At 41.0% G+C, this 27,500-nt stretch overlaps 1 protein-coding gene across 1 annotated transcript in view; it reads right to left on the bottom strand.

The window, feature by feature from the left end:
• The window catches only part of LOC138013871 (uncharacterized), an 83,670-nt gene extending 56,385 nt beyond the window's left edge, over window positions 1-27,285 (bottom strand). Inside the window, exons 1-3 of the mRNA XM_068860916.1 lie at window positions 26,846-27,285; window positions 17,516-17,662; window positions 4,949-5,022 (exon numbers count right to left, since the gene is read on the bottom strand). Coding sequence (XP_068717017.1) covers window positions 4,949-5,022; window positions 17,516-17,662; window positions 26,846-27,252 — 628 coding nt within the window. The 5' untranslated portion in view covers window positions 27,253-27,285. The remainder of the gene's footprint in view (window positions 1-4,948; window positions 5,023-17,515; window positions 17,663-26,845) is intronic.
• Between the last annotated feature and the right edge of the window lie 215 nt (window positions 27,286-27,500).

Here is a 27,500-nt window from a genome sequence, read left to right as displayed (position 1 = left end):
TAAGGAATGGAGTTCTTGACATGTGATGGATGTGATATCTAGGAAAGCCAATGAAGTTTCCGAAATTTCCCAGGTATATTTAAGAGCCAGATGAAAAGAATTGACGGAGGTTATAAATTGATCGAGTTCTTCTCTGCTGGATGAAATAGCGCTGATGCAGTGGGGCCGTTGTACTGATTAAAAAATTGGTGTTCAACATATCCTACAAAAAGATTGGCATAGCTAGGTCCCATTCTTGTGCCCATCGCTACACCATTAATTTGTTTGTAATAGTTGCCGGCGAATGAAAAACAGTTAAGCGTTAAAACTAGTTCGGCAAGGCGGAGGAACGTTTCCGAGCTTGGTTCTTTGACAGTTCGTTGATCGAAAAAGTGTATAAGTGCTTGAAGGCCTTCGCTATTTGGAATGACTGTGTATAGAGATGTAATGTCCATGGTGAAAATAAGTTTGTCTTGGCCGGAGAAATTGAAATCCCGGAAAATTTTTAGTGCGTGTGTACTGTCTTTAATGTATGACAGCAAAGATTTGACGATAGGCGAAGCATTCCTTGTCTGATAAAATCTCCGAGACAAATGAAAGACAAAACACCGTTTCCTTTTTATCCACCTATATCTCAATCACGTTCAGTGATCTTCAGGATGACTAACTAACCATTGACGTACAATGCTTTTTAAATTGCTGAATTGGCAACATAACGTGCATGCACTAAAACGACTACCATTATTTTCTAACGGAAAATGTTACATTATCTCCTGCATGCACCCACGCACGTCTTTCTCTTCTGGCCATAGAAACCATCATCCTCAATGAGTCCCTGTGGTTTCAACGTTACCAGTTTGTACACCCACTGTCCTTTCTTGTCATGCAACTCTTTCCCTCCTTTGGCCCTGTCTATCAACTGTATACTCACATGTTCTAAACCTAAATGTCCCTGACAATGAAAATGTTGGTAAAGAGAATAATCATTACCCTTACTTTCCGAAGTCAATTTAAGATGTGCATTGATCCTACTCCTGCGATTATGAAACCTAAACTTAAAAGTAGTGGTCACTGAGTGCCACATTTCCTAGTAATGAGATAGATCACATTGTTGGAGTTGCGGTTCAAGTCATAATTTATGCTGAATTCCTTTCCAGTGGTTTTACTGCAAAAATTTCTTCCCACGCATAGAAAATCCCAAAGTTTGGCAGCAATTACTATTACGTGTTGATGTGCCCTTTACTTCATCCTTGGAGCCACTCCGAAGCCGAGCACGAACCCTGCAAATAATCTGAGAGACATTTCGGCCTCCTAAAAGGGACAATTGGAACTTCTTTAATGGCATCCTGGCATCTCTTTGATGAGTGGAGAACCGGATGTAACTCCCTCGACAAACCCCTGATATTAAGTAGACCCGGATGATAAGTCACTGTGAAAGAAATCCTGCTTTTTTCTATCTTTGGTCAATCCCTCAAAGCTTCGTTACTAGGTGTCCGTCTCGCTCTATCCACTTCTTGTTCAATGAAATTCTTCTCATATCCCCTTTCTACCAAACAAATTTACACATCCTGTATTCTTCTTTCAAAGAAACTCTCCTTAGAACAGATCCTCCTCAAACGTAGTGCTTAGGCATAAGGAATCCCTTTCTTGCAGGAATTCAGGTAACAAGACGCTTGGTGAAAATACTGATGACTGTCGGTGGCCTTGATATAAACATCCATCTCCAGATTTCCCGAAGCATTAATCACTTTGACATCCAGGAATTCGACCTCATCATAGGACCATTTTGAGGTAAACCTGATCGTTCCACGCCCTTTAAGACTCTCCTCTCCCTCTGCCCCGATTATCAAAATATCATCAATAAAACGCCACTAAGTGTGGGGTTATATTTGACCTTGTGAAATTAATTGTCTTTCCAGTTTATCCAAGAAAATGTTTGCCTTCGTTGGTGCTATCCGAGTCCCTATCGCTGTGCCTAGTTTCTGGACAAAATGCTTACCATCAAATTCAAAAATTTTGTTTTTAAGAACTATTTCCGTAAAATCTGCCAAGTCATTCTTAAGATCCTTTAGTTTCGTCCCCTTGTCCACATTTAAATCCCATGCTAACAACGCCTCTCTCACCGCCTCTAAGTCCTTCATCGTGCGGTATGTGGGGATATAACCCCACAATGTCTGCTGTACATAATGTCGCTCCCTCTGGTAAAGTGCCTATGTTTGTTGATTTTCTCAAAACGTCATTTGTGTCCTTCATGTAAGAAGTAATGATCGAAACTATAGGTCTGAGATGGTGGTCTACAAATCTTGAAATCTAACCGGACGCCCTGGGCAGCCCTCCTTATGTACCTTAGGTAACAAATAGAACCGTCTGGCTCTCTCCTCTCCTCAAGCCAACAAATAGTCTTCAGTTTGATCGTCTATGTTCCCTTTTCGATGAGATTCCAAAATCCCTTGGATGACTTTCGTAATCATGTCCCTCGTGGGGTCCTCCCTTTTCGATGCGATTCCAGTATCCACTTCGGAGAATGCTCTTAACTTCTAGCGTCAACGTTCTTTGTCTTATAGGGGCAAGGTGCTCGTCATCAAGGCCTTGGCCCTTTCCTGTGTGTGGTACATGACACTCTCATCCATGTTCCCCGGTGGGTCAGTGTCGAATAAAGTACTTTAATTTTTAAGTTTTTCTGGAACAGTAAGCGGGACTTGGTAGCTCGTCGTTCAGCCTTCTTGTTTGGGTGGTTTTTCTGTGGTTCATTTTCAGTGTAAGGTTATGGCTCTTCATGTTCAGTGGGTTTGTCCTTTTGTTTCTTCTCCGTCTTCTTGGGTCTCTTTTATGATTTTCTTCCCTGCTTGCATATCGTTTTTTCTTCTCCTCGTTGTTTTCCTTTGGATTCTTTTCCTCCTTAAAATCACTCATTGTTGACTGCTTGGCGGGCGCGTAAAGGATCCGTTACCACGTCTACTTTGGGTATTGGCTCTGGTATTGATTTTTGTCCTGTTTCGTCTATGTCTACTAAATATGCTTATTTGTTTGTTTTGTCTGAAAATGCTGTCGGCTCCTCATAGTGAGGAGAAATTCTGTCCTTTGTTTGGTTCTCTTTAATGGTCTTCTACTTGGCGTCAGCTTTTTTTTTTTTGATTTGGATCGTCCTGTCATTGATTTATGTTGGAACGTTTCTCACAGGGTCCTTTGCATGGCCAAGAGGCATGCCTCTTTAGGTTATGCTCTTTCTACTACCTCTTTTTGTTCTGATCCCATGGAGTTGCTTCAGCATTTGCTTTTCTACTGTCCTCTGGCAGTCAGTGTCCTGTCTGGGCTTCAGTCTATCATGTTTTTGGCTTCTCCTCTTTGTCTTACTATCTGGCTTCGTCACATGCTTTTTGGTTTCTCTGCTGATGAGTTGTCTGCGGTTCCTCGTGTTTTTGTTGATCTGATTAATGTTTGCAAGTTTTGTAAATGGGGAGCTTGTAATGAAGTTCGTATTAGGGGAGTTCATCCCTTGGCCGTTGATGTTGTGGGGCGTGTCAAGTCTTGTGTTCGGTTTTATCTCCCTTTGTTCTTCCGTTGTTTTTGGTCTGACCGCCGGTTCGATTCCTCGCCGAAGTTGGTGTGTTGGTTGGCCCCCGTTTAAGGTGAACCATTGCGTTTGACGGAGTAGTCATTATGTCTGGCAGCCATTGCACTCACTCTACCGGGGTTACTTACTTACTAAACTTACTTGATGATGACCGAAGCAAGGTCAAAACGCCGTTTTCTACTGTTCCTCTTTATCTTACAATGTTTCATAAAACCCTTACTGTTAAGGCTTTTAAAACAGGATAATCAACTCCGCTTGTTCAGAAGACTACAACAGTGCAGACAAATTGCCACGGTTCCGTTTCCCTCTTTGTGAAGATTTTCGACCCTACCCCAACTTTCACCAAAGTGGACCAGGATAGGCGTGGTAAATGGAAACGTTCTTCCGAGACATTCTCAAAGAGCGTGTTGGCCGGAGAGCTTTAATATAACAAAAGTCTGAGGGAATCCCTCAAGTTGGAGATTAATTCAATCTATGAAGAGATACATCAAACTTGGAGTATTTTCTGTTACATCTGCATTTTAAGAACTATGACTGAGCTTCACAAGAAGCACTAACAAGAAGTCTTGGATATCCTCACCCAAAAGTGCTTATTGTCCAGGGAAATGGACATTGACAAACACATCATCAACATCTCTTTGTTCAAGGTTTCCTTTTTTCAAAAGCTTGCGCTCTGTCGTGATTTGAAATTTGCCGTCCCAAAACATGCATCCTTGATTCGTGACCTCGCAGCATCTACTCTTACACTACGGTCTTTAGCATTAAATAATATTCATTGCAAAGGCCCTAAACCTCCTCAATCACTCTTGAAAGCCATCCGCCGGTTAAAGACAGCATAGTAATAACTAAACCGACAAAGGGTCTGGTGTTGTTGTTATGGACAAGGATGAAATAAAAATAAATGAAAAGATGGGTTGTTTGTCAGAAGTACCTTGTACACTGTACCTGTTATCATTCGCCATTAGTATTCACTGAGGGAAATTTCATCTACAACCACTGACTAGAATTTGGTAATGTTAATGGGGACAGTGAGTGATTAACCCATTGACTCCCGGGGTTCCCCATTGATTAGTCAAATTGTCGGGCGTTAGACAGAGTAAAATACTCAGGGCGGTTTGGGAGTCAAAGGGTTAAATACATAGTCTGTGCAAAACAAATCTTTTGTTTCGTCTTAGCATCATTCCGTTTAATTTTCTGAACAAGACACCTGAAGGTGTTTAAGCGGGAAGTGTTCATGGATGCAAGGATTATTTTGAATGGCTTTGCGCACTTATTATGTCCTCCCAGATATGCAAGAGAATGAGATTCATTTTAATTGAAATAAATGTTGATAGAAAGAGTAATACTGATAGTGAAGTTGAATTGTTTCAGAATTGGTTAGGATTACCCTCTCACCTCCAGAAAGACTCCCACTGACACCGTGCTCTTGTTTTCCCTCTCCGAGCAGCAGAGGGGAGGGACGATCATACCTACGATCATTAAGAGTAGTTTAACACAAATCAAGAACATGCATACATTGGTTGGTATGATGGTAAGATTAAACCAAGTGAAAAGCAAACATAGACCTTAAAGTGCTACTATGACGAGAAAAATCAATCCTCCTTTTTCTTTGGATTTCAAAACTAGGTTAACTTAAAACTAAATGACCAAAGTTTTAAGCCTTCATTTAAAAAAGACACCTGTTTATTGTAACTGGGATTTTCCTATTTAATAGTTCGCCAATACTAACTTTAAAATCTTGAGAGAGCTGGATCGAGGAGGAAATAACGCCAAAGACTCACTTTTTTAAGAATATGCAGCTGAATTGATATGCAGCACAGGAGGTTCAGGCTTTCAGACTTTTAAATTCGTGTTTGGCATATATAGTAAGTAGTATTTACACACTGAGATTTTAAGCTAGTGAGTAAATGATGTCACCTTTCCCTAGATCCAACCCTCTGAGGTCCAATCAGTCAGATTTGAATGTGAGTAATGGCAAGTAAACACTCTTCCGATGAAAATCAAAGTTCAACATTTTTTTGATAATAGTAGCACTTTAAGCATGATGTTTATGGCAAATGGCAAGAATAATTAAACTTCTTGCTGTCGGCATCACCTGTTTGTGCAGGTAAGTGAACAATATTTGCATTAAATGTTATTAAGAGACTTTTCCCTATTTTTCCAATGCGTTGATTTGACCCACTGACCCCTGACAATGAGACTGAACAGATCATGTTTTACCGTCTAATGCCAGACGATTTTCATGGTCACCAGGGGGCATCCTGGGGAGCCTGAGGAGTGAATGGGTTAAGAAGTATCACATTGAACATTTTGATTAAGAATCACTTTTTGTCATGCTTTCTTTCGCTTTTTCGTGCAACCTTTCAAAACTGTGTTCTATTGGAGTTGTACCATGTTCGAGTTAAGGGCACCTGAGGAGTGAACGGGGTAAGAAGTAACAAAAAAGAGCAAAATCAGAATCGCTTTTTGCCATGCTTTCTTTTGCTTTTGCACACCCGTATTGTGTTAAGAGTATGCAAAAAAATCACCAACAAGTAGCATTTTGCTCAATTGCTATGAAATTTGCATGATTTCTGGTATTACATGGTCCCAGATTCCCTGACAGTTTCCTGATTGTAGCTAAAAGCCAGCTTACATAAGGGCCCATGTCAGTTCAGATCTTTGCAGGCTTGCATTGCCCAAGGCTGCCCATTGGGTGAAATTTAGTTTACAGTCATGTGATTCAAAAAGCCAACAAAATCTCATATATTCTAGAGAGGTCCCTTAGGTCAAGGGAACAAGGTACTCCGATGAAAACCATTGACCAAAGAAAATGATGTGGTCTGACTACGTCATCTGATGTACTGAGGTGCTTCCAGAGAAATATTATGAATATCCATTGCTCTGAGAGCAAGCTGACAGCAAGATGGATTCTTGGTTTAGAATGAACCAAACACCAGACAGTACTAATAATTCATCCAATAAGATATGCTTGCCATTCAACCCAGCTGTAGAAAGAGGCAGGAACAAAAGTCGGAAGGGATCAACTCAGATCAAGTCAGATTGACTCGGATCATTAAAAAAGACAACAATTAGATGAAGTTGAAACGTTTAACCATTTGAAGGTTAAGATACTTCAAATTGGGCCAAATCAAGTGAGCCTTCTCATGCATTCTTCATAAAATGCCTTCTAATGCATTTGAGGAGCGGCAAAGGTGTACCCACGAGCGCCACAGGCACAAGCCTCAAGGGGGGGTTGGTGGATCCGGGAGCATGCTCCCCTGAGAAAATGTGTGCCTCTAAGATGCCATTTCTTACATTTTGAGATCACAGTCAATGGACCGTAGTGGAGTTTTTAATTGACAGTGAAAGCTAAGGTCTACTGGTCCATATCACATTTTTGGATAACAAGATTTGCTTGCATGGGAAATGTAGCATAAAAATACAAATGGACAGGTCAAGCTTTGGGCTTCATTTATCGACAAACTTAATCTCAATTTTGACAGAAAAACCAAAAATAATCATACTAAAAAGACTGGTTAAACAAAGAAAACATAATGTTTCTTTGGCTTGGAGGAGTTTCAAAAACCAGGAGAACATTAAGCAAAAGCAGGGGGCCAGAAATATTCGCCAAAACAGGAGGTTTCAAGCCAAAACGGGAGAGTTGGAATCTCTTTATTGTGAGCAATAGCATACGAAGATGAGGATCCCCGACAGGCCAATCAATGGCTCAATGCCGCTCAAAATTTAATTACAAGCTTGGCAAATAAAATAACATTAAAGCAACAATTGCGTAACTCCAAATGTCAACAAGTGCTTATGCAAGGATGACAATGACAACAATATCAGGCAGGTTGTTCCACATCCTGATCGCGGTGTGCAGAAAGCTTCCGTCCAAAGAGGTCGTACTGACACAGGAGGGAAAAGAGCATGGTTTGGCATGGACAAACTGTTGCGTGCGATTCGCCGCATCTCGTATGGAGGTGGAAGCATGGAAATAAGATCGGCAGGGCAGTTAATAGTGTGCATCTTGTAGAGAAGTGTAGTTGCAACTACCCGCCACCTGTGAAACACACTTGCCTGAGCACAGGCAGTAGCTTCGTTAGTTCCAATGATCTTCACAGCTTTCTTCTGGATATTATCAAGAAGGGTGTGATTGGAAGGCGAGGCATTCATCCAACACAGCCAAGAGTACTAAATGACACTGCGCACTTGTGCTTTATACATGGTGGCTATAGACTACTTTCATAAATGGCCACCACCTTTACCTTCTTTTATATTTATGTTACTTACTCCTACCGGCCTCAATTTGAAACAAATATTCTTTTGAAATTTGCTTGTTCTAGCGAGGCGAGAAAGGCTTATTAGCATTGAATATTTGGCTGCCATTATCCTTGGAATTCAGAATGCTCGAGATCTTACAGAGGGGAGCAAGTTCTTTGGCCAGCAGTTTTAGATACCTTGGAAAGGTGTTTGGACCACACCAGCTTACTATCGAAAGTTATGCCGAGGATGTTCAGCTTGTCTTGCAAGGGCAGATTGTACCCACCGGAAACTAGATTTGGAGACGATGGAAGCTTTTTCCCAGACTACCACAGAATGCCTCTGTAAAGCACTCTTTCTTAGTATGCAAATATGATGATATTTCACCACAACATTTGCCAATAATGTGCTGATTTCTTCACACAAATAAGATGTTGTACCACACTGTACACTGAACAAACTTCTGTCCAGCACCACTTTGATTAACAACTTAAAGAAAAGAAAAGCTCCCACATTGCAACCTTTCAAAACTGTGTTCTACACACTGCGAAATGACAAAATGCACTGCGGTTTTACCAAGGACTATCCGAACAACTTCACTGCGCTGTAGTGTAGTAATGTAGTCGGAGACTACATTAAGATGACATATAGTACGACCGAAAGACGCTTTCGAGCTGAGTAAACAAGATGGCGTGGTTTACAGGATTTCCTGTTAATGCGGTAAAGTCTACAAAGGCGAGACTGGAAGACCTATGCAATGAGCAAGACATCCGACTTGCCCGCACCCAGACCTACGCCGTTTCAGAACACGCTAACAACACCGGACACAGCCCGCTTTGGAACAAAGTAAAGTTTATTGATCGTGATCTTCATTGGCACACACGCAGGGTCAAAGAGGTGATTCACATAAGACTTCACCCTAACAACATCAACAGCGATAGTGGAATAGAAATTCCGGAAGCACAGATGCCCACGATCAAGAAATACATCAACAGCAGAACTGTATGGCAGTGGACTCCCGAAGGAACAACACACCGAAACAGTGGGGATCGAAATGCACCAATCACAGCTGCTGAAAACCAACCAATCACATCCTGCTTAAAAGGTGACATGTAACCAGTCGACCTCATCGCCTGATGAAGACTAGCAGTATGCAGTACGTCATGATCTAGATCACAAGTGACCACATCGTGAGACAAACGAGAATACTTTATTACCACATAACTTTCTGTTGTACATTTCTTTCTGGAGACTTGCAAATGTTAGCCCCTGGTGATCCCAGAATCCTTTACGCATAACATGGTCTCCAATTACTGGCAAATGTTGTGCTTTAATCGCATGACATTTTCAAGCCACCACTGAAGTTCTGTCAACGGCAGGGGAGATAAGCGCATAATACTCGACAAATCACCCTTGTTGCCAACTAGGGCGCTGTACTTGTCACGCTCCAAATGCTGGTAATGTTATGGGCCGTATTCCACCCCCGGAAAGTTGGAAACTAAATTGTCGATAACCTCAGCTACCTGTAGGATGGTAGCGGTGGTTTTCTGGAAAGTGAGTTGGGCGTGACTTTCATATGTACCAAATCAAGGTCAAAACCGAGAAATGTCAGTCTCTGAGATGGCCCAAACACCATTTATCAAGGTGTACAAAGAACCCTAAACGCATAAACATTTTTGTCATGTCAACAACGTTGACATGGCATTTCTGGAAAGTGTCACCTTGAAGATTGGGATCATTGATGTACCCAGAACTTAAATGTCCCACACACCGCAGTGTAGAGTAAACAGGTTTTAACAGCTTAGTAAAAATACGGGGTGCACTGGCCAGACCGTTGGGAAGACAAGTGTACTGAAAATACTCGCCTTCAAAATAGTGTTGTGGCTTCTCGCGCCCTTCTTTCTTTTTATTGAACTTCGGATATGGGCTGCACCCTAAAAAAATGTTAATTCTTGGAGCCCTGGTACTGGTAGGAACGAAATGTGTTGTCCCTCCTGGCTAGCGAAGGAACCATGCATGCAGTGTCAGTGAGTGCTGTACATGCTGTGTCAACTATGTGAACACAAAACCTGGAGACTTTAAGAACTGACTACGTCAGTCACTCCAGAAAGAAGAGTTTTCAGTTTCAGTTCGTTGTCACAACTGATCACGCAAAGCGCAAAACATGCAATGACTCACAAAAGCACTGTGCTACAGTAAAAACCCGCGTGTAAGAATTAACCTACATTTTTCCAAGTTTGGCCAAACAGGTTTTTATATCTGGGGATAGTTATTGCCAAGAAGGTTCTTAATTAGGTTCTTACGTTTTCAGTAGAAACCATTCCTGTACAAGCAGAAAAAATAGGTTTGGTCCTTTATAATACAGCATTTATTTATAACTGTCTTGTCATGAGCCGTTTGCAAGACTAACTAAACAATTACATAGTTACACTATAAACAAAGTATCTGTTACTGTATATTTTGTAGGCGCCTCATTAGCAGTTCTTTCACGGTAATTTGTTCGCTCTTGTATTAATTGCCTCAGAGGGGCGTATTTAACCCTGATTATGCATGTTTCGACATATATATATGTACACACATGTATAGCACATGTGGCTTTCTTTTTTTGGCTTCCCTACGTCTTGTGGTAAAGAGTTCGAATTTACCGTTTAGTTATTTAAGTTTCAAGTTTTCCTGGGTCGTCTAGTTGTGTTGGGCTGTTTAGCTTACTCCACATCTCGGAGAAATCCCAGATAACGTTTGTAATTATCGGTTGCAAGTTTGCACATATTTTTGTTTTATCAATCATGTAATTAACTCTCGCTCATTAACCCTTTTATTTTAACTTTCCTGTTTTAGAACCAGCGCTTTGGAAAGGATTGTTACTAGCTCGAACTCCACATGAGAAACCACGCAAATCTCCTCCTGGCATTGATTCAAACCCCCCGATAATAAGGACTTCTCCGAGTAGTTCTGGGAGTGATTTGGGAAAAAGTAAAGGATCACAAGCAAAACTGGCAGTTGCTCAGCTGAAGATTGAAAAACTCTGGGAGCAGCAAAGGTTGAAGGAAAAGCGACATGAGTTAGATAAAGAAAGGCTCAGAGTAGAATTGGAAATGGAGTTGTTAAATGCTCGCGCAGATGCTAAACAAGCTAAGATCGAGTTATTGATGGCCAACGAAGGGGGTGAGGGCTTGATCAACAGATCCATCAGCACACTTAATGTACCTAAACAGACACGCCATGAAACAGTTGGGAGGTATTTTGAATCATACGATGAAGTACCAAGACTAATTAGCTCCTACCCTGCTCCAGCAGCCTGAAAGAATACCACATGTTCAAGGATTTCCTCACCATTCTGCGGATTCCATTGATGTTCCAGAAGTACAAAGGTTCCTGCAGTCGCAACAAGAAGCCACGAAGCAACAAGATGAAACTGTTCGGTTGGTGGCTACTAGTTTGGAGAGGTTGGAGATGCCCAAGGGAGAGTTAATGTCCTTTGACGGTGATCCGAAGAGGTACCCCCAATTCATCAAGGGCTTCGAGGTAAACATGGAACGCAGACTATGATGAAAAGCTGACCTTGTCGATACAGTACTGTAGAGGAGCGGCGAAAGAGGCAATAGAAAACTGCATTATGTTACCTACGGAACGAGGCTATTGTGAGGCCAAAGATATCCTAGAGAAGAACTTTGGACAAAAGCACATAGTCGTATGAGCCTTCATTGACAAAGGTATTAAAGGTCCTCAAATTCGAGCTTCCGAACCTGATAAGTTGTCTCAGTTGGTCCGTGACATGAGGAACTGTATCTTGAATTCTGAACACATGCATTACCAGGCTGACATTAACTCCATGGACACACTTAAGAGGGTAGTTATGCGTCTCCCTTCCCATCTTCAGGCGAAGTGGACCGAAGAATTGAGCAGATTGATTGAAGTGGAATTGACCCAGAGTTCTCTCACCCGACTAAGTTTGCAGAACGACGTGCAGTTGTTGCTAATACTGTGTTTGGCAAGTTGGTAGGGACTAAGCCTGATGGAGAAAAGGATCCAAAACCTGTCAGGAGGAAGATGGCCCATGATCAAGCAGTGAAGGTTACGACTCTCACCACACAAGCTTCCTATGGTTATCAGAGACAAGGAATTGCATCCGAACCCAGACAAACTCAAAGTGCAGGGATGCAAGTGTCAAACAGTCCTGAATTTCCATGTCCATCTGTCTGCTTGTTTTGCAATGGCTCTCATGTCTTGGAGAAATGATTCAGGTTCAGGGATAGGTCGTACATTTATAAAGAACGTAAGGAGAACAAGAGACTCTGTATGAACTGTTTGAAGGAGAACCATGTTGCTAAACGATGCAGATTAGCAAGAGCATGCATGCTTAGTGGCTGCGCTAGATGACACCACTCACTTCTTCATCCACCTCCGGCTTTAGGGGAGGTATCTAGAGTTGCTAACTGTGAAGCCCAGCGAGTTCCTGTCAACCAAGGTCCATGTAGTGCTTCTGGGGCCAAAGAAGGTCAATGTGCTGCGATTGGTTCCAGCAGACCCCGTGTTGGTTTTAGAGTTGTTCCAGTTAGAGTCCGTGATTGTGATGGCGGACCCGAAGTAGAGACGTGCGCATTCTTGGATAATGGTTCAGACACTACTCTTTGCTTAAAAGGCCAGGTCCAGTGGCTCAGTTTGAACAGAACGCCTAAGCATTTTACTTTGCCTTCGATTAACTCTGAGAGCTCCCCTAGGGTGGGTTATAAAGTTGCGCTGGATGTGATGGCTCTTAATGGTGATGACAGTGTGCGTTTAGACAAGGTCTGGATCGCCTCCCAGTTCTTAACAGAAATGTTTCTTGTGAAGAAGACGTGAAGCGATGACCTCACTTGTGCAGCATAGAGTTTCCCAAGCTCGATGGAAAGGCCGTTGAGATTTTGATTGGAAATGATGTCCCAGAGGCCCATTGGGTTTCTGAGCAGAGGTGTGGAAGACGTAAGCAGCCCTATGCTGTTAGAACACCCTTGGTTGCACACTTATTGGTCCCCTGGGCCAAACGTCGACTTCTGAGGCCCAAGTCAACCTTGTTTGTGGAGGACAAGAAATGCTGTCAAATCAGTTTAAGAGACTGTACGACGCTGAATTCTCTGAATCCCTGTCCCTGCATTTTCTGTTGTCTGTTATCCTGCCAGCAAAGACGATATTGCAAGAGTTATGCAGACAAGACTATGGCTGGGATGAACAGATTCCAAAGGTGAAACTTTTGAGATGGCGAACCTGGGTTGGGAATCTCTCCAACTTGGAGCAAATCACCTGGCCACGTTGTTTCAAGCCAAAGGGATTTGTAGATTTCACCGACATCCAGTTGCATCACTTTTCAGACGCTTCCAAAGTAGGTACGGCACGGCTTCCTATCTTCGTCTTAAAGATAATGCTGGCCACATTCATTGCTCCTTGGTGTTCGCGAAATTCCCGAGTAGCTCCACTAAAGACCATTACAATTCCTAGAATGGAGTTAACCACACCTTCTGTCTCTGCAAAGTTGCACAAGTTCCTCGAAGAACAACTCTATTTACCAATCCACAGGTCTATATTTTGGACAGACACAACCATAGTCCTCCAGTACGGAATGAAGCCAAACATTTCCAGATATTCGTAGCCAACAGACTTGCAATAAGTCATGATGTTTCGTCATCACGTCAGTGGCGCCATATTGATTCACAGTCTAATCCAGCAGACCTAGCTTCACGAGGATTGTTGAGCATCGACTCTGAGAAATTGTGGTTTTGGCTTGAGGGCCCGGATTTTCTGAAAGAAGAGGAATGAAGTGGCCTAGCCTACAAATAGAAATACCTAGCTTATGTGATGATGATCTTGAGCTTAAGCGAAGAAACTCACAAGTCCATACTGTGGTACAAGAAGACGTTCTGCAGTCATTCCTTTCAAGTTATTCCTCTCTCTATAACCTCCAGACATCAGCAGCTTGGTTGTTGCACTTTAAAGATCATTCACGTGTGCAAATTATCAAGCTTCCCACTGAGAAATACACCAAAGGAGGTTTGACAGTCAAAGAAATTACCAGCTGAGAGCAACAAAAGAAATAGTGAAAGTTATCCAACAAGAGACATTCCCTAGGGAGCTGGTCATCTTGCAAAGAATAACACAAGAACCGACAAGGCATTCTTCTGAGCGAAAGCTCCTCCGTGAAAGACTTAATTGCATAGGATATACCAGTCCACTACGCAAGTTAAGCCTGTTCCTTCATGATGGTGTAATTTGTGTTGGAGGACGTCTCAATAATGCGTCTATCCCATTTAGCACTAAGCACCCCATGACTTTGCCGAGCAAGCACCCGGTCACAGACTTGATCATTAAAGACTACCACGAAAAAGAGGGCCATGTAGGCGATGGTCACGTATTGGCAAGTCTCAGACAGAGGTTCTGGTTCTGGAAATGCAGCCGTTCGACGCATGCTCAGGAAGTGTCTCAAATGTTGACTCTGGAATTCCAGCCCATGTGACCAGATCATGGCCCAGCTACCTTGCCCAAGAGTTAGCCCTTACTTCCCACCGTTCTCATCTGTAGGAGTAGACTTCTTTGGGCCGATACTCTTAAAAGAGAAACGAAGCCACGCTAAAAGATACCAGTGCGTTTTTACTTGCCCAACTATTCGTGCCGTTCACATCGAGGTAGCACATGACCTCACAAGTGATTCATTTATTGAAGCATTTACCAGATTCGTAAGCAGATGTGGGGCGCCGATCGAAGTGTTCAGCGACAATGGAACAAATTTCAGAGGTGCTGAGCCTGAAATCAAGGTTGCTTTAAGGCAGTGGAATTCTTATCGTATCAGTACAATGTACTTGTCTCAGATGTCGAGGTGTGCAATGGCACTTCAATCCTCCTTTGGCTAGCCACGCTGGGGGTGTCTTGGAGAGGATGATTTGCTCAATCCAAAAAATTCTTCACCTGCTCTTGGGTAACCAGCTAGTTGACGATCAAACACTGCTTACCTTCATTGCTGAAATGGAAAAGATTCTGAACGACTGTCCTCTTATTCCCCCGTCAAGCGACCCACGTGATCCTGGGCCTTTGTCTCCAAGCAAACTTCTCCTTCTGTGCCCAAATATGTGCTGCCATCCTAACAAAATGCATGGTGTCAACAACCAGTATAGGGGCAAACGTTGGAGACAAGTTCAATATTTAGCAGACATTTTTTGGAAACGCTGGATCCGGGAGTATTTACATGTACCTACCCTTCAAGTGAGGAAGAAATGGCTTAAAAATCGGCCACAACTTGCTGTGGGTGACTACGTACTTCTAGTGGATGAGAATTGTCCACGTGGACGTTGGCCTAAGGGTGTCATCCAGGAAGTATTTCCTGATCGTCACAGAGTTGATCGACACGTCACTGTCAAGACTGCAATTATGAGTTTATGACGTGGCATTTGCAAACTGTGCCTTTTGGAACGGTCGCTGATGAGCAAAGAGTGAATGTACTGTGAAACTTTATTTTTGGGGGTTAGAAAGGCTTATTATTTCATCATGTGCGCCTTTCGGGGCCGGCATGTTACTGTATGTTTTGTAGGCGCCTCATTAGCAGTTTTTTCATGGTATTTGCTCACTCTTGTATTAATTGGTTTTCCTATTCAAAGGCGTTAGAGGGGTGTATTTAACCCTCATTATGCATGTTTCGATAGATATGTATATAGCACATACGGTTTTCTTTGGCTTCTCTACGTCTTGTGGTAAAGAGATCGAATTTACTGTTTAGTTATTTAAGTTTCAAGTTTTCCTGGGCCGTCTAGTTGTGTTGGGCCGTTTAGCTTACTCCACGTCTCAGAGAAATCGCCGATACTGTTTTTAATTATCGATTTCAAGTTTGTACATATTTTTTGTTTTATCAATCATGTAATTAACTCGCTCGTTAACCCTTTTATTTTAACTTTCCTGTTTTAGAACCAGCAATTTGGACTGTTACTAGGCTGCGTATCATCGGTGTTTTTTAGGAGAAACTAAGAAAGTGTGAGTGGCTTTCACTGATCCAGTTTTCTTGCTTCTATATGCAAAAACGTCCTTTTGTCTTAATTTACCGGTCACATTCATTTTATGATGGAATCATCATAATTGATCATAGTGCTACAGTATATGAAATGAAACAAACAAACAAACAAATGCACCTCTTAGTGTTCACAGAACAAGCCAGGTAAACTTGTTGTAAGAATAAATAACCCGGAAGCCCCAGCAAAGTTTTCATGTGCAGTTAACTGTTTTCTTGAACTAACTATTTTTTAAAGATTCTCTGAAACATATCAACCAGAATCAATTTTTTCAGGAAAGTCTTCAGGCTTCATGCAGGCATGTTTACAGTGAGAAAATTATGATGGACAAATTGATATGACAGTCACTGTGAATCTGTATGGGCTTTAATTTAAGATAACATCGATCGAATGCATAAATGGTGGCCAAACAAAATTATGTGCTAATTAGACTCACTGGACTTGTTTGCATGGCCAAAAATGATACAAAAGAAATGTTGCTTGAGAGCAAAAACTTGATAACCAAGTCCAAAGATCCCTAACAGCTCTACAGCCGTACAGATCTTTCCCACTACACAATGGCTATATACCCCAGATGAGCTGCTGATGGGGAGGAAGTTGCAAACCGCACTTCCTTCAACTCCAGAAAAACTGACCCCAAAATGGCCTGAAACAAAGCAGTTGTGAAAAACGGAGCAGGTGTACAAGCTGAAACAAGCAGAGACCTACAGTGTACAACCGGTAACATCAAGCTTTCACAATCCCTCAGTTAAAACCAGGAGACAAAGTATGGGTGACAGACCAGAGTTCCCCTGCTGTCATGGTGCAGAGTTTCCCCAGAACCAAGATCCCATGTTGTAAAGACAGAACAGTCCCTTCTGCGGAGGAATAGGACACCTGGTCACAATCCCAACTCCAACCACAGAGGAGGAGATTGAAAGGAAACAAGACCCACCCCATAGTCCAACGAGTAAACATTCCAACAGTTTCTCAATAACCCGTTCAGGAAGAACTGTTATTCCACCTAAGCGATTAGATCTCTGAAGGATCATGGAGGAAAATGAGTTAAGGCATTGAGTTTTCAAACAAAGAACAAAGAAAGGACATTGGACTGACACAATAAATTTTTCATTTGATTTTTTTGATTGATTGTTTGATTCTCATCAGTTCAGTGATTTAAGCCTTCTTGATTTGTCTTATTTTAGCGAAAGGGGGATGTGAGGTTATCGTTTGATCAATGACGTCATACATAACTGACATTTAGACGTCATTTTATATAAGTTGCTGATTGTAAATGTACATCTAGGATAAATAACTATGAATATATATCTATATAGCTGTTCTAGAGAAGACTACACAAAATGGCCCTTATCCAGGCAATTTGCCATAATCTTCAACAACGGATCAACTTTTTTCAAGATTACTCAAATGGAATCTGAACTCAATCTTGCCCATTTGTATCCATTCATGCTTCGCTTTCTTTTTGTTCTATTTCTTTTATGTTGTTCAACAGTCTTAAGTGGTTATTGCAATATTTCATTCTACTCTTTGGGCATATTGGGTGTCATGAAATTCACATGATAAGTTTGTGTGACATTGCCCCTTTAACTTTTTGCCACATTTACCAAGATGCTTAGAGATTTCATGTCCGTAAGGTTGACAAAATACATGTAAATGGGGTAAGAAAAATGGCAAAAACGTTTACACCATGTACCTTTCGTGGGAATGTGAAACTTCAGATTGTTGTCTTCTAATTTTTGGCAATGGACTGGAGCAGTCTTCTCTTCTAGGTTTTGAATCTGCTGAGGACAGATTAACTTCATGTGCTTGTGCTAAATTGGAAACTGGAAAAAACCTCTTCCTGTGGAAAGGAAAGATTAATATTCACAGCATATTAGCAACTAAAGAAAAGAACATGACATTATCTCAGTGGTAGTCAATATCATTTAAGTCATGTTTACAAGATTTGCTTCCACCTCTAAAAAGTGAAAAGTGAAGCAACATCTATTTTATCACCACTGCACTTGCATAATTTTCATATATATATAACGAACTGCAGACAGTACTGTTTCCGCCTTCTGGGCCTCATCAGTGCATATATCTATACATATACATATAATATATATATAAATGTGGAGGTCGAGTCAACCTTGGCGTAAAGTGCTCAATGCTGTGGTAGCAGAGCTAAGTATACATAAGCTGAAGGATTAAAGTGTCCCTGTGATAAAAAAAAACACTTCCTTTTTCCTTTTAAAACGTGGGTCACTTAGTGTTTTGTTAACATAGTTTTGAAATCCAAAGAAAAATATGAATTGATTTTTTGGTCACAGGGGCACTTTAACGAGGACGCATCGATTCTATGTTACTCTGAGTTTCACGCCTAAGCGCTCGTCAGACAGAACTTTAATCAACTAAGATCATACCATCTTATGTACAAATTAGATAAGTAGCTAATTCACACGTAGATCAGATTATCACATTAATGAATTAATTAGCTACTTATCTAATTTGTATATAAAAAGGTATGATGTTAGTTGAATAAAGTTCTGTCTGATGAGCGCTTAGGCGCGAAACTCAGAGTAACAGAGAATCAATGCATCCTCTTTAATCCTTCAACTTACATGTGTATACATATATATATATATATGACTGCCAGTGGAAAAACTGAAGACTTCATCTGCTATAAAAGTGCTCGATGGTTAAACCAGAGCTGTGAATAAAGATGAATTTCTGGAGTCGGACTAGTTCAAAAACATTTAATTGCTACTCGGAGTTTCATGCTTCTAATGAAGCAATCATCAGGCAACTGACAACAATAACGGTTACATGTAAAGATATACAAATTTGAAATTGGGGAACAATGCTTACTAGCATAACGTGTCAAGATGTGATTGGACGGCAAAAGCGCTAAACGATCGGGTAAGACTATTTTAGGTGAACGCGCTACTTAACAGAAGTGTCGACATTTCCGGCTTACAAATTATGAAATATTTTTCCCATAGGCAAAGATTACATTTTTTGTTGGCATTAGAATACGACCTAGCTTGCTTTACTTTTTTCCACTTAATCTGATAATTGATGTTCTGTTCTTTTAGACTCCAAATATACTTGCTGAGCTCGGTTACATTTTTGTACCGTTCGTGCCTGAAAGAACATGTATGGTTTCTGTAGCGCTCCTTGAATGTTGTATCACACAGACCGATGTATGTCTCTTTTGTCTGTGAGGTCACGACCTCTGCTTGGTAGACAATGTTCCGGGTGTTACAATTTCCCTCAAGTGGGCAGGAATTCTTGTCTCGGCAATTACAGTTGTCATCGATTTTTTCTGATTGATTTGATGATTTACTGATCTGGGCTTTGTTGTGGCTGGAGATGATGGTTTTTACGTTTCTCATACAGCTGTAGCTCAGCTTAAGGGTGTTTCGGTTGAAGATTTTGTGTAGTGGATTGGATTTAGGAAAATGTTTATCAATTAGTTGGAGGAAGCATTTACCGACTTTTGTTTCCACATTTTGGCTGTATGGCGGGTTAAACCACGTGATGTTTCTTTGACGGTTCTTGCTCTTTCGTGATGCATCAGGAATTGGCGCTTTGTATGACAGGTTGTACTTGTAGCCACTTTTATTAAGCGCATCTTGGTACACACCTTTGGCCTTGTCAAAGCAATCTTTGTCGGATGAAATTTCTGAAAGACGCTTGTTGATGGATTCGGGAATGTTTCTTAGGATGGAAGGTGGATGGTTGGATTGCTTGCAATTGTGTACATACAGCGGTATGTTTCCTTCTTTTGTGTATGGTGAGTGCTTTCCGCTTTTTAGGTCGAGGGTGACATCTAAAAAAATGACTTTTGTTAGGTTGGCATCTACTGTGATTTTAAGGTCATTATCACGGAAAATTTGGCAGATATCTTTCTTAATTCTCTCGATCTCTTGTGGTGGTTTATTGAATGCTGATAGCCCATCATCGCGATAAAGACCAATGCTATTTCCGTACTTTTCGGTGAGGCGTGATAAGATGTAGCAACCAACCAGCTCGCATGTTTCTGCTCCATCAAATGATCCCATGGTGACATCGAATCGGTCGTTGGAGGTCTTCTTTTCCCATGGGACGTTTTCGCTGAACAGCAGTGACCTTTTAGCGTGGATTATTATGTCACGCTCATGTGCGCTGATGGGTCGGTAACTATTGGCGAAATCCAGCGCCTTGCGGAGTAGCTTCTCGGTTATTGACGGGTAAAAATCGCCATGTCAAAACATATGAAAGATAGCACTTCTTTTTGTTGCAGGCCGTTAAACCATTTTAGAACGCTGGATGTGTTTTTCCATTGGTTGATTTTAGTTTTATTGATGATGGTCGTGTTGATATCATCAAGGATGCGCTTGCTTATCACTCCGATTTCAGATTTGGATGGATTGATTAAGCGGCAGGTCGGGTGGTCGTGGAATGCGGGTTTGTGATCTTTTAAAGTAAGAAATGCTTCCTTTTCGGCTAGCTTATCGATGCGGTCATCTAGTTTGAGATGTTCAGCTATTCTTGCAGACTGTGCGTTCAACTTTTGGACAACTTTGCTACTTGATTTTTTGTAGGTTTTTGTTACATTCTCCTTGATTAACTTGTTGTAAGCGGTTATATTCATTTCGTAATAATTTGTGGTTTTGTCAGCAGGGATCAGAAGGCTGTTAGGTTTCTTGATTTTTCTTTTGATGTCGGTATCTAGTTTTCGTTGGAAGTTCGATTTTATGTTGTTCTTGAATTTAATGTTCCGCACAAGGTCTAACATGTCTTCTTCAAAGGGTATCAGCTCGTTGATTTTAGGTCGGGAGTTTTTCGATTTGAATCCGTATGTCTCCTTCGCTGATGTTTTTTGCTGATTTAGAAAATAGTAAGCCTTCCATCGCATTCGCCGTAAGAATTGTTCCGTCTTTTCAATAAACCCTTTCATGTACTCGCTTTTAGATGGCAGTGGGATGTTCTTGGTTGAGTAGCCCAGGTTGATCTTCTCCATGGTAATAGTCGATGAGTCGAACAGAGTGCTCAACAAGTAGGAGCTTAATATGACTGCCAGTGGAAAAACTGAAGACTTCATCTGCTATAAAAGTGCTCGATGGTTAAACCAGAGCTGTGAATAAAGATGAATTTCTGGAGTCGGACTAGTTCAAAAACATTTAATTGCTACTCGGAGTTTCATGCTTCTGCAAGAATAGCTGAACATCTCAAACTAGATGTTCTCGATAAGCTAGCGGAAAAGGAAGCATTTCTTACTTTAAAAGATCACAAACCCGCATTCCACGACCACCCGACCTGCCGCTTAATCAATCCATCCAAATCTGAAATCGGAGTGATAAGCAAGCGCATCCTTGATGATATCAACACGACCATCATCAATAAAACTAAAATCAACCAATGGAAAAACACATCCAGCGTTCTAAAATGGTTTAACGGCCTGCAACAAAAAGAAGTGCTATCTTTCATATGTTTTGACATGGCGATTTTTACCCGTCAATAACCGAGAAGCTACTCCGCAAGGCGCTGGATTTCGCCAATAGTTACCGACCCATCAGCGCACATGAGCGTGACATAATAATCCACGCTAAAAGGTCACTGCTGTTCAGCGAAAACGTCCCATGGGAAAAGAAGACCTCCAACGACCGATTCGATGTCACCATGGGATCATTTGATGGAGCAGAAACATGCGAGCTGGTTGGTTGCTACATCTTATCACGCCTCACCGAAAAGTACGGAAATAGCATCGGTCTTTATCGCGATGATGGGCTATCAGCATTCAATAAACCACCACAAGAGATCGAGAGAATTAAGAAAGATATCTGCCAAATTTTCCGTGATAATGACCTTAAAATCACAGTAGATGCCAACCTAACAAAAGTCATTTTTTTAGATGTCACCCTCGACCTAAAAAGCGGAAAGCACTCACCATACACAAAAGAAGGAAACATACCGCTGTATGTACACAAGCAAGCAATCCAACCATCCACCTTCCATCCTAAGAAACATTCCCGAATCCATCAACAAGCGTCTTTCAGAAATTTCATCCGACAAAGATTGCTTTGACAAGGCCAAAGGTGTGTACCAAGATGCGCTTAATAAAAGTGGCTACAAGTACAACCTGTCATACAAAGCGCCAATTCCTGATGCATCACGAAAGAGCAAGAACCGTCACAGAAACATCACGTGGTTTAACCCGCCATACAGCCAAAATGTGGGAACAAAAGTCGGTAAATGCTTCCTCCAACTAATTGATAAACATTTTCCTAAACCCAATCCACTACACAAAATCTTCAACCGAAACACCCTTAAGCTGAGCTACAGCTGTATGAGAAACGTAAAAACCATCATCTCCAGCCACAACAAAGCCCAGATCAGTAAATCATCAAATCAATCAGAAAAAATCGATGACAACTGTAATTGCCGAGACAAGAATTCCTGCCCACTTGAGGGAAATTGTAACACCCGGAACATTGTCTACCAAGCAGAGGTCGTGACCTCACAGACAAAAGAGACATACATCGGTCTGTGTGATACAACATTCAAGGAGCGCTACAGAAACCATACATGTTCTTTCAGGCACGAACGGTACAAAAATGTAACCGAGCTCAGCAAGTATATTTGGAGTCTAAAAGAACAGAACATCAATTATCAGATTAAGTGGAAAAAAAATAAAGCAAGCTAGGTCGTATTCTAATGCCAACAAAAAATGTAATCTTTGCCTATGGGAAAAATATTTCATAATTTGTAAGCCGGAAATGTCGACACTTAACCACAGAAACGAAATGACCTCTTAAGAAGCGCGTTCACCTAAAATAGTCTTACCCGATCGTTTAGCGCTTTTGCCGTCCAATCACACGGCCTTATCGCGAGAGAAGCGTATTTGAAAATTCAAAAATTCAAAAAAAACATGCGTGTGCTTATGATTGGCTGTTTGATTACAATTCAATTGTATTTAAGAATGTAATTTCTACGGTGTCTGCAAGTTGAAACCAGTTCGTTGCACTTGTTCAGCGTCGCCATTTGGGGATTCGTTATAATAAAATTTTTCTCTTCGATACATAAATTACATTGTTTACTGAGAACGAAGAATTTACAGTGTCCTGGAAGATCCTCGCAAAAGCCAGAGCGTATTCAAACCTCAGTAAACGATGTAAAGTATGTATCGAAGAGAAATAATCTATTATAACGATTCCCCAAATGGCGACGTAGAAATTACATTCTTAAATACAATTGAATTGTAATCAAACGGCCAATCATAAGCGTGCGCATGCTTTTTTTGAATTTTTGAATTTTCAAATGCGCTTCTCTCGCGATAACGGACAAACGTAGTAATATACTCTAACGCCAGACGATTTTACTCATCAATGGGGAACCTCTGGGAGTCAATGGGTTAATCACTCACTGAAAAAAAACTATGTCTCTATTATCCCATTGACATCCAAACCGGCCGAAACCGGCCAGACTTAGTATTTTACTCCGTCTAATGCCAGACGATTTTACTCGTCAATGGGGAACCCCTGGGAGTTAATGGGTTAATCATGAACAATACACAACATTAGGTGCCTGCTAAATTTTCATGTCTGCTAAAACCACAACATGACCCAAGTAATCAGTAGCCTAATTTTGTTCCTGATGTGACATTATTTGTAGGGCATCAAGTGACAAATGACACTCACAGGTCAGATCTTTTTGTTGGCATCATGGCAAGCAATGTGTATTTCGACTGCCATTCATGTGCACTCTGAAAAACATGGTCTTTCTTCAGTAAAACAGCTTTTTGATCTTTGCTTGCTATGTTGTCCTTTTCATCATCTGCTACAGTGTACGTGTGCCAGCATTCAACGATCCTCTCCACTTTTTTAACTCCCTGGTACTTTTAGCCAAAAGAATCTAATTTTCTCTGTGCCACGACAAATACCATGAGCCCGCACTCTAACTTATCTGTTACACAAAGTACCTTCCTGATCCCATATGGCGGTCAAGATGTCAATACTATGGCATGATACGCTCATGTGACTGACGAAGGCAAAAGTCAATAACATTTAGTCTTTGAATACTTTGATGAACTGTTTTCATTCAGTTGTAGAAGCAAATTGCTGGAATTATTCGCTTGACCATTAAAAGTGGTATCTTACTTCTAAAAGTCTGTTTTGCTCGTAGCATCCTTGTGCGCCCAACTGGGCGCATTTTCATGGCTTTTTTAATGGGCCATTTCTATTTTTCTTGCAAGAATACCGTAAGGGTGCAGCCTGGTGAAAACACTGTGCATGGACACTTTAAACCACAAACTAAACTTAGCTTTGGGGGAATAAAGAAAAGATCGATAGAATTGTGCAGTATCTATAGTGATATACAGAGATGCCTGTGGTCTAAAGGTGACTTTTAGTAATAAACTATGGTATATTAACAATGGGGCTCTTGTATTACCAGTATGTCTACATGGTATTTTCAGCAAGTACGAACAACCAACAAATACATGTAGCCTCAGCTACTTCACTTGAAGAAGTTGGCTTTGTTTTCCCCTAAATTGAAGTAATTAAAGAAAGAATGGAAGAAACATATATTTGAAGTGCAGGTAATAGATGAAGGATAGAAGTGATCCTTGCACTTATCTGGTCAATTTAAACAAAAGGCATCATCTTGAGGCTCTGGGGAATCAATAGAGCGTTTTCATATGACATCACGGCGGCCATGTTGGTGTTCCAAAACAAAGGAATGGCGGCCATCATGGTGTACCAAACTAATCCTCGGCTGCGGGAATTGATCTCTATTTTTATGCAAATACTTTCCTTTGTTTCAGTAATCCAATATGGCTACTGGTCATGTGTGTGAAGAAACACTCTAAAAAGGATTTGTGTGAGTTTACTATATAAACACTTCCAAATGGTCTGGATAGCACAAGTGTTACTGATATTTTTAAAAATACAACCACACTTTTGAATTTACGGAACATGTCTCAATGTTTCAAACATCATCTTCAGCCATAGTGAGTGTAGCATTATAATTTTTACTCACCATGGCTGAAGATGATGTTTGAAACATCGAAACATGTTCCGTAAATTCAAAAGTGTGGTTGTATATTTTAAAATACTATATAAACACCAATGAAATACCAAGTGAGCTTTCACACGAAAACATGATATCTTCACACGTGAAGATAACATGTTATTTTCACACATGAAAAGATGACTGTTGCTATGGTTACATATAAAAATCATACCTTTCGATACCTTTCAGGAAATGAGTTAGTATTTCATTGGTGTTTATATAATAAATGGAATATTACATGGCCACTTGGAGATACAAAATTTCTCTTCTTGTGTTGAAAAATATTTCCCTTGTTTACTGCGCTCACTCATGAAATATTTTTCAACACTCAAAGACAAATTTGGCATCTCTGCGCAGCCATGTAATATCCTCTATTTATTCCCCAGAGACCCGACATGATGACTTTTGCTTAGGACTGAATTTTAATATATCGAAAGTATGGGCTATTTAAGCGATAACAATTTTATTGTCTCTTATGGAAACCTGAAAAAGTCAGAGGGCTTCAATGAGATTCGAGCTCTACAGATCATTAGGGTTTTGCAAGGTTTAATCCTACCCTTAAACTCCCCCTTTCATGGCGTGTCTCTATGGTTTGCAATTTTTCTATTTCAGTTCTCTACACCTGGAGGGAACGAGTATTACACAGAAACCCCAAATACTGAATGTCAATAATGGTTAGCTTTCAGTTATTGCACCACACATCTACATTACAGTTACACCAATGCAGTTGCCCTATTTCCGGACACTTTTTGAAAAAATAAATTGTAACATCTTGTGGCAAAAGAGCACTAACATGCTAAAATTTAGCAATAATGTAGCTTCCACCAATGGTGAGTAGGGCATGGAGTTTCACCATTTGAAGCTCTTTGGTTTCTTAGTAATTGTGGAAAGACTAAGAGCGATTTCCATTTGACAGAACTGACCGGCCAGACCGGGCATTTGGAAGGACTAACCCTACAATGGCTTCAACTAAACATACTTCGAGGATGAATGTGAGGGATGGTCGTGCAAGTGTTCCTTCAAATTGCTGCATTTTCTTTGCAAACGGACGGGTCTGGTCGGCCAGTTATGACAAAAGGAAAGCGCCTTAAGTCAAATTCGGTGCCCTAATTCCGGACAGGTTGACCTATACCCGGACGATCGTTACGAGATGCATACTATTCTCGATCATGCCAAAATACACCGTATAAAAGTCAAATAAAGAAACTTTCCTTTTAAAAAAACTTAAATTTTGTCCGAATTTTAAAGCATTTTATTTCATTTTAGCGAAGAAGTCATCACTGTATTGAAAACACTCAAAAGGTATTTGCAGAAAGCTAAGACTTGTGACTGATGGGAAAACAACAATAGGAAACTGGATTGGACGACACCCGTATTTTCGAATTTCAATCTTTATTGCAAACACGTTTCTCGGCCATTTCCTTCACGGCGCTGTCCCTACTGTTTACGATATGATCTTAGATGTCCAGAATTAACAGAATTAACTATTGTAAGGTAATGTGAAGTGCTGTTTTCTACCCATGTAAATTCTTTGATTACATTCACGTGATAAGACAGCCATGTTGGTGCCAAAACAACAGAAAAATGTAGCTCAAATTTTACACAATAATAGAGTCAAATTCCTAAAAGACTTTTTCGCTTTTGTTCTTTCCACCAAATTTATTTCGCCGCCGTGAAGGGATCAGGTGCAATCAAAGAATGGAGCATAACTTGGTTAGAAAAGAACAAACGCAAGCAGACTAGTCTTTCGAACGTATCGTTCGGATTTGTTTATTTTTAACAACGAAATACAGAATCGTAAAGTCTAAGTTTCCGGAAATAGGGGTGTCCGGGAAATAGGGCAACATACGTGTACTGTAGTTAGGTTTGGGCGAATGAAGCTACTGATCCTCGCAGTTAATATTAGCAATTACGTAGAGAAGTCTAAAAAAATTCAGGGACTGTCTGTGATATACAGCATTACTGTTACATTACTGTTAAACTGACATACCTTACGATTTCAAATTCCTCGTTATTTTCGACAGTTAGACTGATTTTCTCCGAAAAACCAACTTTAGCCAGCTCTTCCTCCAACCGATATTTAGCTTTCTCAGAATCAATGTCTTCGGTGAAACGCAAAAAGCTTCCCTCTGTGTAGCATGTCAACTGGACAAGAATGGAGCCCGGCGAAATAGCAGTCACCTCTGGATCTGCATTTCCGGAGGGTGTTTGCTGCTGAAGAGAATTCCTGATGGCTCTTTCAGTCAATACTCTATTCGCTATGTAAAAAGCTCCAATCATAAAGCCTGCTGCCACCCATTTATTTTCAATCTTTAATGAAATCGAAAATCCATGAGGCAAACATAAGCTAAAGTCCATAGCAGCGCTGGCGGCAGCTTGAAGCGCTTGTTCCGCCATGGCCAATCGAACCCTCACGGAGCACGAACATGTAAATTGCTCGCAGACCGAACCGCTCGCTTTGGTCATGCAAGCGAGCCGAGGGGACAATGGTCATTGAATGCAAGGTTACTAGGACCCCTAGGGGCAGCCCAAGTTCGCGTCACCAGAGAGCGTGTAATTACGGCGCGCCGTTTCGGACAAAAATACTTGTTGTAGAATATCTAATACATATAGCAAATACGTACAACTTATCTTGGGAAATATAC

The sequence above is a fragment of the Montipora capricornis genome, chromosome 8, assembly GCF_036669925.1.
Source record: "Montipora capricornis isolate CH-2021 chromosome 8, ASM3666992v2, whole genome shotgun sequence".
NCBI classification, from domain to species: Eukaryota; Metazoa; Cnidaria; class Anthozoa; order Scleractinia; family Acroporidae; genus Montipora; species Montipora capricornis.
Note: the sequence above shows the minus strand (reverse complement) of the source record. Positions and strands in the feature narration are given on the sequence as shown.